Raw genomic sequence first — 12,647 nt, forward strand, 5'->3', positions numbered from 1 at the left:
TATATTTTTCATAACGAGTAATGAACAAATATTTCAGATTTATATACCGAATTAAGTGTTCTCATAGATTATATAATTTATATTAATATAATTAGAGCTTTGTAAATAATATAAGTTAAAAAACTTTATACGGAAGTACGAGTAATACTACTTGTATTAGTGTTTAATAATGTTTTATTCTGCATAGAAGCAGTGATATTTCCATAAATTTTATTAAGCATATGTTATGTCGACGAGTAGCTGAATGTAGCAATTTTTATAATTAATACAGTGATGGTAGTGGGAAAGAGATGTAATTGATGAAGAATTATTTTTAATGTATATTTATCTGCATTATTATGAATGAAAATTTTTAAAATTAGTTGACAAAAAACCCTGTCGGATTGACATTGTGTCTATATAGTATATGATACAGTGGCGCCGAAGTCCATGTTTATGTATGGCAGCTGCCATATATATAAACATTTAAGGGGGGGGTCCAGAGGAAAATAAAATGATGACAATAGAAATAGAATCACAAATTATTAAGTAGTATTGCCCACTTCGAGTATTTGGTATTACATATACATTATTTCGTTGATCAATTAACACCAAATAGTTCATAATAATACGATCATTACTGATTAGTAAGAACAGTAACAACTAATGGTGCATTTTGGATAGAACAAAAATAAAAATAAAAACCATCAACCAAAATAGACATTCGCCGACTGGCGACCACCCACTCCACTAACATACGTATATTACATTATTAGCGTCTATTATGTTATCAAAAATGCAACATTTAGTCCATTATAGTGTTTATAAATAGCTAAAAATTCCTATAAATTATGATACACTATCGTTGAAAATCAACTGTACCTTCAGTTTAGTGTAATAACTAATAAGCCAGCTATAATTCAAAAAGACTGTGACATATATTTATATTATTTAATTGGTTTTATTATTTAACTTTTAAGAATTTTTAATTTTTAACCACTACTATTTAAAGTTAAAAATTATAATTGTCTAAGAATATTAAGTACAAATCAACCTTATAAAGTAATTTATTTAATACCAAAAACTATGAGTTCTGTTTGTAAATGTAATTGCGGGAAATTAAGTTCATCAATGAACGATAAAAATTGGAATAGACATATTAACTCATGTAAAGTACGAAAATTTAAAAGAAACTCGCATGATATAAAATCGTTTTTTTCTGGAAACAAGAATAAAAAAAGCAAATTGATTCACCAAATTACTGCTGTAAAAAATAGTAAGTACCTACATAATTTATTTAAATGTTTTATTTTGTTTTAAAATAAAAATACAGATATATTATAAATATGTATTATTTTAAATAATTAATACTGATCTTAATTATAATATTTAATATGATTAGTTTTTACTTATAAGTTCTGTACTACCAACTTATTGTACTATAACCTACCTATGTGGCTATGTTCTATTAGTTATTACCAGGGTTAGGATATGTATGCAACAGCATGATTTCTTATGCGACTTTTGAATATTGATTTTGTCAATAATGTCCACGAATCACCTCATGATGAGATAAATGGTGGTGTTTTTATTTTGCATGTTTTTGCATATTTTAGATAAAATGGATATTATTGCATTTATTGAATAAAATTAATATTATTGCATATTTCAATTATATGAATGCAAAAAATGAATGTATTATAGTATATTTCGTATTTAATTCTAGCCCCGCTGATAAAAGTGTTATGTGCACCACAGCATATTATAGTATATTATTATTATACTTATTATTATTATTATTGTTAAGTATGTATATGTTAATATGTGGGGACAAATGCTGACATTCGTGTAACAACCAAGCAATTGTAAAATCGTTCTTTCTATATTATAATTTTCAGCGACTCAATAAAATAAATACTTTTAATAAAATTGTTGAATTGAGAATTTCCTCTTGGTGTTTTTTTTCTAAAGTGCGAACTTAAAAAACGTTACTGTAATGCCAACGGACCCTACCGAGTTTACCCGATCTGGCATACAACAAAAGTATAAAACTTGATTTTTTTTATCAAACATAAATTTTATTTTGAATTATTTTATTTTATTTCTCTATTATATTATATTAAGACAAACAACCAACCACTGATGTAATTCAATAAATATTTTTTTTTATTTTTATTACTATATTTTTGTATTTATCTTATAAAAATTTAAATCTATATTTTTGCATATTTTACAATTTTTTTATTTCATACAAATCCTAGTCCTGATAATTACATTAATTTATCCCACTACTGTTAATTTGGAGTATATAAAAGTAAAAAAAATGCTTATATGTGTAAAAAAAAATATATTAGTTAAAAAAGATTTTTCTGATGACTGATTTTATATATGATTTTATTTTATGTACTTACATTTTTGTACCTACTTATACATTAACAAATGATAATTTGTACATATTACATGCTCACATAGTTTTTTGATAACCAATTACCTTATTGAATATACAACTAGTCTTGAGATAAACTCATGATTGCAAAATAAAGGTATGTGCCTATCCATATTAAACAACTTTTTTTTAAGTATTTATATACTTAATTGTGAATATGTACCTATATAACTCATAATCGTTTGATGATTAATATCCTTATTGAATATACAACTAGAACTAGCTTTAATTTAATACATATTTTTAGCTATTTTTGATGTGAACAATGATTTAAATGAAGACCAAAGTACTCCAGTTAATAAAGAATCATTGGTTGAATGTGAAATTCAAAAAGATACTGAGATAAGCTCATGTTTGCAAAATAAAGGTATGTACTTAAATTATTTGTCATTTTTTATGTACCTATTTATATATTTTGAATATTTAGTTTTTTGTACCTTTGCCTATAGTGATAAAAATAATAATATAATTAATAATCTATAAGATAAAGTAATAGTAATGTACGAACAGCGAAATAACATGTTTTTTCCATTTTTTTAAAGGCATAACAAATATTATGTAGGGGGTACCTAACATATCTATTTAGCTAAAAGAAAAAACATAGGTATAATAATTTATAATAATAAGATAAGAAAATAAAATTCATTTAAAACTAATAATTAATTTAGTAAGTATTATTTAAATAACACTAAAAAAAAAAAAAAAATGTTTATCAGAAGTAGTAGGTATCTATGGAAACAAATCAAAATGTAATACATTGTAACCTGCAGACATTAAAATTTTAGCAGGGCTATGTGACAAATATTTAGTTTTAAAATTTGACAGATAAAATGTAGGTTTATTTCTGGAGTTGATTGTATTTACCTTAAATTTTAATTCTTCAAGAAGTTCTACACAATAAGTCATCTTATGCAATAATTTGATTAAGAATCTTAAATTTAATGCTATTTTATGTTTTTTAAAGAATCAATTTTAAATAAATTACCAATTGTATTATATCCTAATTCCTGACTGAGGGGTTCTTTTCATATTACAATTATATGACAGATATCATAAAAAATTATTTTGAATTAAGGAAAGGCATGTATATTGTCTAATATTGTCAGTGTGCCATAACCTAACCATATTAATGTAGCATATTTTATTTGAGATCTAACTAATGAGAAATATAGTTTTTGACGCTGAGCTATCGTAGAAACATATACATATGGGCTTTAAAAGACCTAATTTCATAAATGACTTATTGCAAACATAATCGACATGTTTATTATCAGTTTTATAATAGGTTAATCATTATAATATGTGTATTGTGTTCTTAATATTGATACTTAATTTTATTTGATAGTTCATTAGAATAAAAAAGTTCTAAATAAAATTTATATGTTACCATGAGTCTATTTACTTAGCATAATTTTTGAACTGTCAACTTTTATTTTAGATGATATGGATATGGATATAATTAAAAATGATCCAGCAATTTTTGCTAAAATGTCTATTTTGTCACCGGAAATTAAAGATTACATCTTAAAATTTGGTCCTTGTCAACCGTTACAAGATGATTTACCTAATAAAATATTTCCTTATGAAATTAACAATGAAAAGATAAAAAGAAGTTTTAATGATAAACATTATTACAGAATTTTGTCTGATAAATCAAAATGCCATCGTGATTGGTTGTCTTATTCATTAAGCAGAAATAAAATATTTTGTATTCATTGCATGCTTTTTGGAACCAATTTGCATAATAATTTAGAAAAATCTTGGACCAAAGAAGGGTTTAATAAATGAAAAAATTGTTCATTTGCTATTCAAAGACATGAATTAACTCCAGATCATGTAACATCATCTTTAAAATGTAAATTACGTCAAAACAATGTGCCAATTTTGCCTTCAATTGAAAATAATAGAAAAACTCAGATAGCAATGAATAGACAAGTTTTATTAGAGCTTATAGACATTGTAATATACATGGGACGTCATAACCTGGCATTTCGTGGGCATTATGAGGATTGGTCTTCAAATTCTCGAGGTAATTTTAAGGACTTGGTTATGTTAATGTCTAAAAATTCCGGACCATTAGCGGAACACATAAACTGTATTCAACAAAATGGAAAACGTGAAACATCTTTTATTTCATGGCAAAGACAAAATCAGTTGATTGAAGCTATTGCCGAAGATATTTCATTTCAAATACGATCATTTATTAAAACTGTAAGAATGTTTAGCATATCGATTGATACTACATTTGATGCATCTCGTAATGAACAAATATCATTTATTATACGGTAAATAAATACAATTATTTTAACTAATATGTTTTGTTATGTTATATTAATATATTTTTTAGATATGCTGATGAAGTGACTGGTGAGGTTCATGAAAGACTATTAGCAGTAAAGGAATCACCAATTACATCTGGAAAAAAATTGTATGACATTTTTGTAAATGTAATGGAAGCTGAAAATTTGAATTGGAAAGAAGAGCTGGTTGGTCAGTCATATGATGGAGCTAGTAACATGCGTGGTAACTATAATGGCCTCCAAGCTCATATTAAAGAAGAAAGCCCACAAGCATTATTTGTGTGGTGTCACTCCCATCGTTTGGCTTTGGTAGTAAAACAAGCAGTATCATGCAACTCCAACGCAGTTGATTTATTTGGCAATTTAGAAACTCTCTATGTTTTTCTTTGGTGTTCAAAAAAAAAGAGCAACGATTTTCAGAGAAATTCAAATTGAATGTGGTAATATGGAAGGTAAAAATAATCCATTGCATGCTGTTAAGAGAGTAAGTACAACACGTTGGAGTTCTCATGCGGCAGCATTATATGTAGTTTTAAAATTCCACAATGCAGTTTTAAAAACATTAAATAAAATTAAAGATTCTGAAGGATCTGCTGATGTAGTAGTTGGTGCGAGTTGTAGTGGTTTGATATCATACCTTACATCCCAACGTTTTCTTCTAACAGCATTATTATTCAAAACTATATTTCAAATACTTGAACCTGTCACCCGCCAATTGCAGTCCCAAGATATGGATATGCTTATGGCCACAAATATTTTAAATAATGTGATTCATCAAATCAAAGAACTTAGAAATGATGATTCGTTTAAAAGATTACTAAAAAGGACTGATGAGTTTGCTGAAAATAGTATTGTTGACTTTTTACCTCTTGTATCTAGTCGACCCAAACGTGTTCCAAGAAAATCAGGTGTATATAATTTTCATAATAAATATCAATTATTAATTAAATTTATTAAGAAAGTATGATTGTTCTTAATTTCAAAATGTAATATTAATTTCAGGTGAACATTGTCAGGATGAAATTATATCATGTCCCATGAAAAAATTTAGAATTGATACATACAATGTCATAATGGATATTCTTTTAGCAGAGTTAAGTGGACGTTTTGAAAGCACCAATATAGGACCTCTAAAAGACTTATCCCTTCTTTCATTTAGACGTATTCGAGAAGTTCAAAATAATCCACACATTGTACCTTGTGATGCCTTTGACGCTTTGTGTACCATGTACTCATAAATCGATAAAAACTCATTATTGACAGAATATATTGAATTTTGTAAAAATTTTACTGAAATAGAAAACAGTATTTTACTTCCTAAGTATCTTAACAACAATTTAATAGTTGAAGATTATGAAGATTCACTAGAGTTAAACGCATATAGTTATGATAGTGCGGAAGAAGATTCTGCAAAAGTTATTTATCATAACATAGCAAGTACGAGGGAATTATTTAAACTATTTTGTTTGGCTAAATTAGCTAATATTTTTCCAAATTTATATTTAGTTTTAAAATTATCTATCACATTACCTGTAACAAGCTGTAGCGTAGAGCAAACTTTTTCTAAATTAAAACTTATAAAAACAAAGTTAAGAACAACTATGTCACAAGATCGTCTCGATAGTTTAATGAAAATATCATGTGAGCAAGATATAATTATTAATAATGAAAATGTAATTTTGTTATTTGCAGCTAAAAGTAGTGTTCTAACTAAATGTTTGATTTATTAATAAATATTTAATACTTATAATAATATTGTTACGAAAGGACATAATTATTATTAATATTGTATATAATATAATATAAAAGGTTGCGTTTTGACATTTTGTTTGTATTTTGTAGTAGGTATCATAGCAATTAGCAGATAATTAAATATAATTATATTTTATATTTATGTTAATATTTACATACGAATTAGTTGGAAAATATAAGAGAGTTTATCAAAAATAAAAGTGGGTGGAAAATTGTTTGACAGGTTTCAAATTTATTAAGTGGGTTATGTGATTGTGTGTGTTGTGGTGGGGGTGGGTGGGTGGTGGTCGGAGGTCAATGCCATACATGTAATTTTGTACTTCGGCGCCACTGATATGATATTAGTTGTAGATGAATGCATAGGTTGGTGATTACCGGTACTCTAGTATGTTTACTATTATAATAGCCAATAGCTAAATAATCTATATTAATACCAAAATATTCGATAAAATCGATGGATCATTAATTATATAGAAAAATACAATATTAAGCCGTCAATTACCTACGTTATAATACACTTATTGTCTGAGGGAAAACAAAAAAAAAATTAAAAAATAAATATTTTATAAATACATCAGTTTGAATCACGATTAAAGATAAGATCTTATCTTTAATCGTGGTTTAAACAAAAACTGATAAATAAAATAAAAGTGAATAATAATAATAAGAATGATAATATAACGAAAAAGGAAATAAAGAGTAAATGAATGATAATGTACATAAATAAATAATTGATTTCCATAATATGTAATATTTTTGTTATATATTTTAATTCTTGACAAATCGAAGTCCCGTTTAAAAGTGTGAGGCACACTAGGACAACATTAAAAAATCGGGACAATCGTAGAAAACTGAAACGTCTGGACACCCTACTTTTAAGGTAAATCTACTTAATTGGCTTTTGTGACGCGCATGATAAAACTGGAATAAAAAGTATTCTATAAGATTAATACAATGTGTAACATATTTTTTTATCAAGTGTAACAAGTTAAATTTAACGGCCCCTATTTTTCATAAAAATTCGTACTACACATTTTTAATGTACAATGATATGATACATAGCCTCTCTCTACTCCCTTCCATATGATTATAATTTTTAGTACAATGTCAGTAAAAATGTTTAGTATTTCTTTTTTATTAATCATATTGCACATTATAATTAGGTTACTTTTGTTTGTTATGAATCTGAAAACTATTTATAAATTATTTATTTTAATGTGAGATATATAATTTAAAATTGAATAGATATATTTAAGTCCTCATCAGCTGTCTTGCTCAAACTAGTTTCCTGAAAAATTCCTTCATAGTAGTGTTAATTATTTTTTTTAGTAGGTACACATTTCTCGAATCCGTAGTTCATACTTCCAGTTTTGGACTACACTCTTTGTGTCGGGATTCACTAAAAAATAGGGGCTGCAAGGACGTATTTTAGTTGAGGCCATGGGGGGGAATCTAATTTTTCTTCAATACAAACTTAAAAATAATTTACAGTTCATTATAGTGGCGTACCCAAGGGGGTGGGGGGTCCGGACCCCCATTGAAATTTCTACATACTCGATGGTTTAATAGTAAATAGTACATTATGTATTTTAATTTCCCATTATCTTCAATATACAAAGTTTATAGATTATATAATATACCTATAATGTATAAACCATGTTTAATTTATACTGCTTTTTTAATATTATTTATTATTTTTAATTTAATAATGTATTTTTTTATAACATTTTACTACCAAATAAAAATTGATTTCAAATTATAGTACCTACCTATTATAGTAATCCTTTGTGAAGAATATGTGTGAGGTGTGTATAACTATTGTGACTATTACTATAGTTATTAACAGTAATTTGTTGGTATTAAATTAAACTATAATTATAATTAGAGAAAAGATAAAATAAAAATTTTAGATCCCTCCTAAAAAATTCCTAGGTGCGCCCCTGGTTCATTATCTACAGCTCATGTTTGTTGTTCATTTGAGTGAATAAATAAAAGTACAAGTACCAAATTGAATTAAATATTTATTTAATAAATATATTTAAAACCTACTGCGTATAAAATAAGTATTAATAATAACACAAATAGTTCTTATATTAAAATTGTACCTTCAGTCTGAATTCTGTATAAAAAAACAACAAATAATCATAGAAGTAATATTACATATTAATTAATTTTTAAAAACTTTAAAAAACAATTAAAATAAGTAACTTAATTTAACAAATATCTAAGTAGAAAACATAAGGTTGATAATTAGTTAAATAAAAAATTCAAAATTTCTTTTTTTTTCATTTTAGTAAATTTGTTGATTGTTTCATCAATGGATACAATAAGAAGATAAACAAAAATTGATACCCATGACCAAAACGATATATTATTGAATTTATTATTATATTACAATTATAGACTAGTAATTTATATTCCTAATTATTTATACTTTACATTTTTTAAATAAATCAATGTATTATATTCAAAAAAAAAATACAAGACGTGGGGGGGATGAATGCCCTCTTCGCCCCCCTTAAATACGCCCTTGAGGGGCTGAAATAAAATATATATATCATATTTGTAGTTATAGTTTAATACGATTCGCAATGATTGTTGAAGTGCAACAATACAGTGTAAATAATTTATTGAATATGCCATATGGTTAAATACATTTCTGGTAGTTTTGTGTCAAATCTTTTAATTTTATCAAAAATATTGTATTTGTTCTTGTACATGTATACTACGTTAAGTTAATATCAGTTAGGTACTGAAAAAAAAAACAAGGATAGATATTTGATTATTTTTAAACATACTATTTAAATTATTAATTTAATAGACGATTTATACCTATCATAAAAATAAATTTGGCTCGGACGTATATTTTACATAACAAACGTAAGTAAAAGAGTTAAAAACCCAATTATTGCATATTGAGTTATAGTAATCGGCATGATCAATCCAATAGATGGATAAAATATATTCTCCATGGTTTATTTTTCTATACCATTATGTCATTATTTATACTAGATACCTACTACTTATCTTACTTGTATTAACATCTTTATATTTTTATATTAGATCAATTAATTAGTAAATAATTTTATTAGTATATTTCAGTGATCAATATTCATTCTAAAATATGACACTCGTTTCTCTTTTTCCGTGATAAAATTATTTAACCGCCACTGGTCATAATACTATATACTCGTGTTACTTATAAGCAAGCCTGGGTAAGTTAATAATAATTTTTAACTGAGTTAAGTTGATGGAAAATATTTTAAAAAGTTTAAAGTTAACAGTTCACCTATTTTTTTTTAACTCAGTTAAATTAAAAGTTTTATGAAAATTGTCAACTAACTTATTAATTTATTTACACGCGCAAAAAATTTAAATTATTAAACATTCTACACAAAAAAAAAATTACTATTTATAAAAAGTGGTTATAAGACATTCTAAAAAAACAATTTATATATGTTTTAAAAATGACAATATTCCTTATGCTTTCATATTTTTCATCAACTTATGTTTGTGAAAGCCCATTCGCCATAACAAATTTTAATTAAATCGAAGGAAAGAAATGTTTTGACCGATGAAACAGTTGCTAAGAATGACTTAAATTTAATAAAAATAACATAATAAATCTGTAATTTTATTTTTATTCATAGAAAATATAATTTTCTTTGTGCTCGTGAACGATTTTCAAAACCTTAAAAGGAAAAATTTGGCTCTTGAACCAAAAAAGGTTCGCCGCTCTTGCTCTAAAGCAGTGGTGCCCAACCCGTGGCTCGTGGGCCACATGTGGCCCGCAAAGGTATTTTATCAAGCCCGTTACGAATTTTCTTAAATAAAAAAAATGTGTAAAAATGTATGAACATTTTGAAAATTCGACAATCATCAATATATATGCGTTTTTTTCTGTCTGAAATTCTCATACGCAAACTTTACAATTAAATATCGATATCATCCGTGTACTTAAAATAACGTACTGATCAAACTAATGTGTACCTTAATTCATAATCTTTTCAGTAGACAATAAAAGATAAAAAAACAAGTCCAATATATAATATTATTTTTGTACATTTATACTTTGTGGCCCGTTTGAAGAAAATTGTTTACCAAAGTGGCCTGCCAAAGGAAAAAGATTGGACATCACTGCTCTAGAGAATAGATATACAGAATACATATTGAACTCATAAATAACATTTGTTGCATAATAAACACGAATTATATTTTTTTCTTGTACACATTATATTATTATCATTTTCCTGAGAGTATTCAAAATTATCGTTGATAATTATTAAGTAATCCAAGTCATGGGCGTCACTGGAGTCCAAATTTTGGGGTAGCAAAGTTGATTTTTAGAAAGTGAAAAAATAATTGTTTATAGGTTTAATATAATAACTGGCTAACCTCTTATTCATCAATCTTGGTACGGCATTTGTATACACCGTCTTATCATCCGTATATGTCACAAAATGTAATTGTTTTGGATACAATCACAATAATAGATAGTCTATGTTCGTACACACTTGTATAATAAACATAAAATATACCCTTCAATACCCCTTAGTGACGCCTATGATCCAAATAATTTATAAATAATTTTATCATAAACAGAAACAATCAAAGTATACAGTGTACTCGCATGCCGCTTTGTTATGTCTAGTGTTCTTAGGTTAGGTTAGAAAAATTCACTAGAATTCTAAATAAAAATTATTTGTTTTTCGATGAATATATATATCCCTAAATAAAACCTAACGGTGAAAAAAAACCAATTTCCAAACTCCCTCTCAAAAAAGCCGGCCCATCAAAGTAATGAAATCTACATTGTGGCCAAGTATGGTATTTTTTAATTCATAACCTCACTACACTCCTATATTAAAGAGCAACACTCCTCTTTTATTTGTATTGTTTAGCATTTGGCCAGTTTCTGAATGAGGCATAAACTAGACTTGGCTGCAATGTAGATACCACTATAATTGTCTACGCCATATATTATCATACTTTAATTATTAATATTGTTATTATTATATTACTTCTAATTATTACATTAATTATCTCTTTTAAATATTATTATTATTATACAAATTATCTTTTTATTATTATTATTATCATTTTAATTACTATGTGCGTTGTTCGGCGGTTGCACTTTTTCGGTTTCGGGTTTTTGTCACAGAACACGGGACCGACGACCCAAAGTTAGTCACAGAACACGAGACCGACGAGGGTAATCGCCGATAAACCAACATATAAAAGGCCGCCCGACCGACCAACGATTACCAGTCCTTCACCTGAGCGGTAGTAAGACCCACCCGGGCAGACTTACGCTTCTCAGGTGAAAGAATTTTCCCCCCGAACCTATCGGACGGTATTGATATCGGTCAATAGTGAAATAGTCAGAGTATTCCGGCATTGTACTGATCGATATCTTTGTCGCAGTCCATGGGGGCAATAATCAGAGTATTCTGGCATTGCACCGACTGTCATACCGTTCGTTAGGTTCTCTGTCCCCGTCGTGCGGTACGTTATCGTGTTTTTTTGACTGTCGCGTTAGTTATACACCGTATTCACACCGTGTTCTAGAAATATTGTTATATGTCATTACGAACTAAAAATAAAAAATCATATCATATTTTGTCATTGTGACACAATTATAAAAACTTTGTTATTAAAACAAAAATTCTTTCATCCCAAAACAATAATATACTATGATTCGCTATCTTTTTTGAGAAGAAATCTAAGCCTTTTTTTTTTTTTGAGTTCACTTCTCCCTATTATCTACGTAAGTCATAAATGAGTACATTCGATAATGATGTTTTATGCTTTATTCAGAAACTGGCCAAGTGTCAAACAATACTAATAAAAAAGGAGTGTTGCCCCTTAATATAGGAGTGCAGTGAGGTTATGAATTAAAAAATACCAGACTTGGCCACAATGTAGATTTCATTACTTTGATGGGCCGACATTTTCGGGAGAGAGTTTGGAACTTGGCCTTTTTTCACCGTTTGGTTTTTTTTGGGGATATCATTTATTATTGCAGGCTTCAGCATCGTGGATGACGTGTTATTATTATTATTATTATTTTAAATTTTCTAATTTTCTTTTCATTTTTTTTTTATATGTCGAAGATTTTCTCTTATTAGACCATTTGGGTTTCTGTTGAGGAGCTGAGAAATTAGACTCTT

At 27.1% G+C, this 12,647-nt stretch overlaps 3 protein-coding genes across 3 annotated transcripts; all 3 read left to right on the forward strand.

Annotated features, from left to right (window-relative positions):
- The first annotated feature begins 989 nt into the window (after positions 1-989).
- Positions 990-4,229, forward strand: LOC112682555 (zinc finger MYM-type protein 5-like). The gene is made up of 3 exons (XM_025553187.1): positions 990-1,255; positions 2,673-2,792; positions 3,864-4,229. Exons 1-3 carry the CDS (start codon positions 1,066-1,068, stop codon positions 4,211-4,213), a joined length of 660 nt encoding a protein of 219 aa, XP_025408972.1. The 5' UTR covers positions 990-1,065; the 3' UTR covers positions 4,214-4,229.
- On the forward strand, positions 4,221-5,175 carry LOC112682539 (zinc finger MYM-type protein 1-like). Its single transcript, XM_025553172.1, has 2 exons — positions 4,221-4,710; positions 4,773-5,175. The coding sequence occupies exons 1-2, from the start codon at positions 4,349-4,351 to the stop codon at positions 5,158-5,160; spliced, it is 750 nt and encodes a 249-aa protein (XP_025408957.1). The 5' UTR covers positions 4,221-4,348; the 3' UTR covers positions 5,161-5,175.
- On the forward strand, positions 5,161-6,490 carry LOC112682547. The gene is made up of 2 exons (XM_025553179.1): positions 5,161-5,633; positions 5,728-6,490. The coding sequence occupies exons 1-2, from the start codon at positions 5,171-5,173 to the stop codon at positions 5,961-5,963; spliced, it is 699 nt and encodes a 232-aa protein (XP_025408964.1). The 5' UTR covers positions 5,161-5,170; the 3' UTR covers positions 5,964-6,490.
- Positions 6,491-12,647: the final 6,157 nt, after the last annotated feature.

This window comes from Sipha flava, unplaced genomic scaffold (assembly GCF_003268045.1).
Source record: "Sipha flava isolate LNK unplaced genomic scaffold, YSA_version1 103_pilon_pilon, whole genome shotgun sequence".
Classification (NCBI taxonomy): Eukaryota; Metazoa; Arthropoda; class Insecta; order Hemiptera; family Aphididae; genus Sipha; species Sipha flava.

Bases quoted from the DNA above. Each gene is read 5' to 3' on its own strand.
- LOC112682555 (XM_025553187.1), top strand. From the start codon at position 1,066: ATGAGTTCTGTTTGTAAATGTAATTGCGGGAAATTAAGTTCATCAATG. The intron at 1,256-2,672 runs GTAAGTACCTAC...ACATATTTTTAG, and splicing joins AATTACTGCTGTAAAAAATA to CTATTTTTGATGTGAACAAT. The intron at 2,793-3,863 runs GTATGTACTTAA...CTTTTATTTTAG, and splicing joins CTCATGTTTGCAAAATAAAG to ATGATATGGATATGGATATA.
- LOC112682539 (XM_025553172.1), top strand. From the start codon at position 4,349: ATGAATAGACAAGTTTTATTAGAGCTTATAGACATTGTAATATACATG. The intron at 4,711-4,772 runs GTAAATAAATAC...TATATTTTTTAG, and splicing joins CAAATATCATTTATTATACG to ATATGCTGATGAAGTGACTG.
- LOC112682547 (XM_025553179.1), top strand. From the start codon at position 5,171: ATGGAAGGTAAAAATAATCCATTGCATGCTGTTAAGAGAGTAAGTACA. The intron at 5,634-5,727 runs GTGTATATAATT...TATTAATTTCAG, and splicing joins ACGTGTTCCAAGAAAATCAG to GTGAACATTGTCAGGATGAA.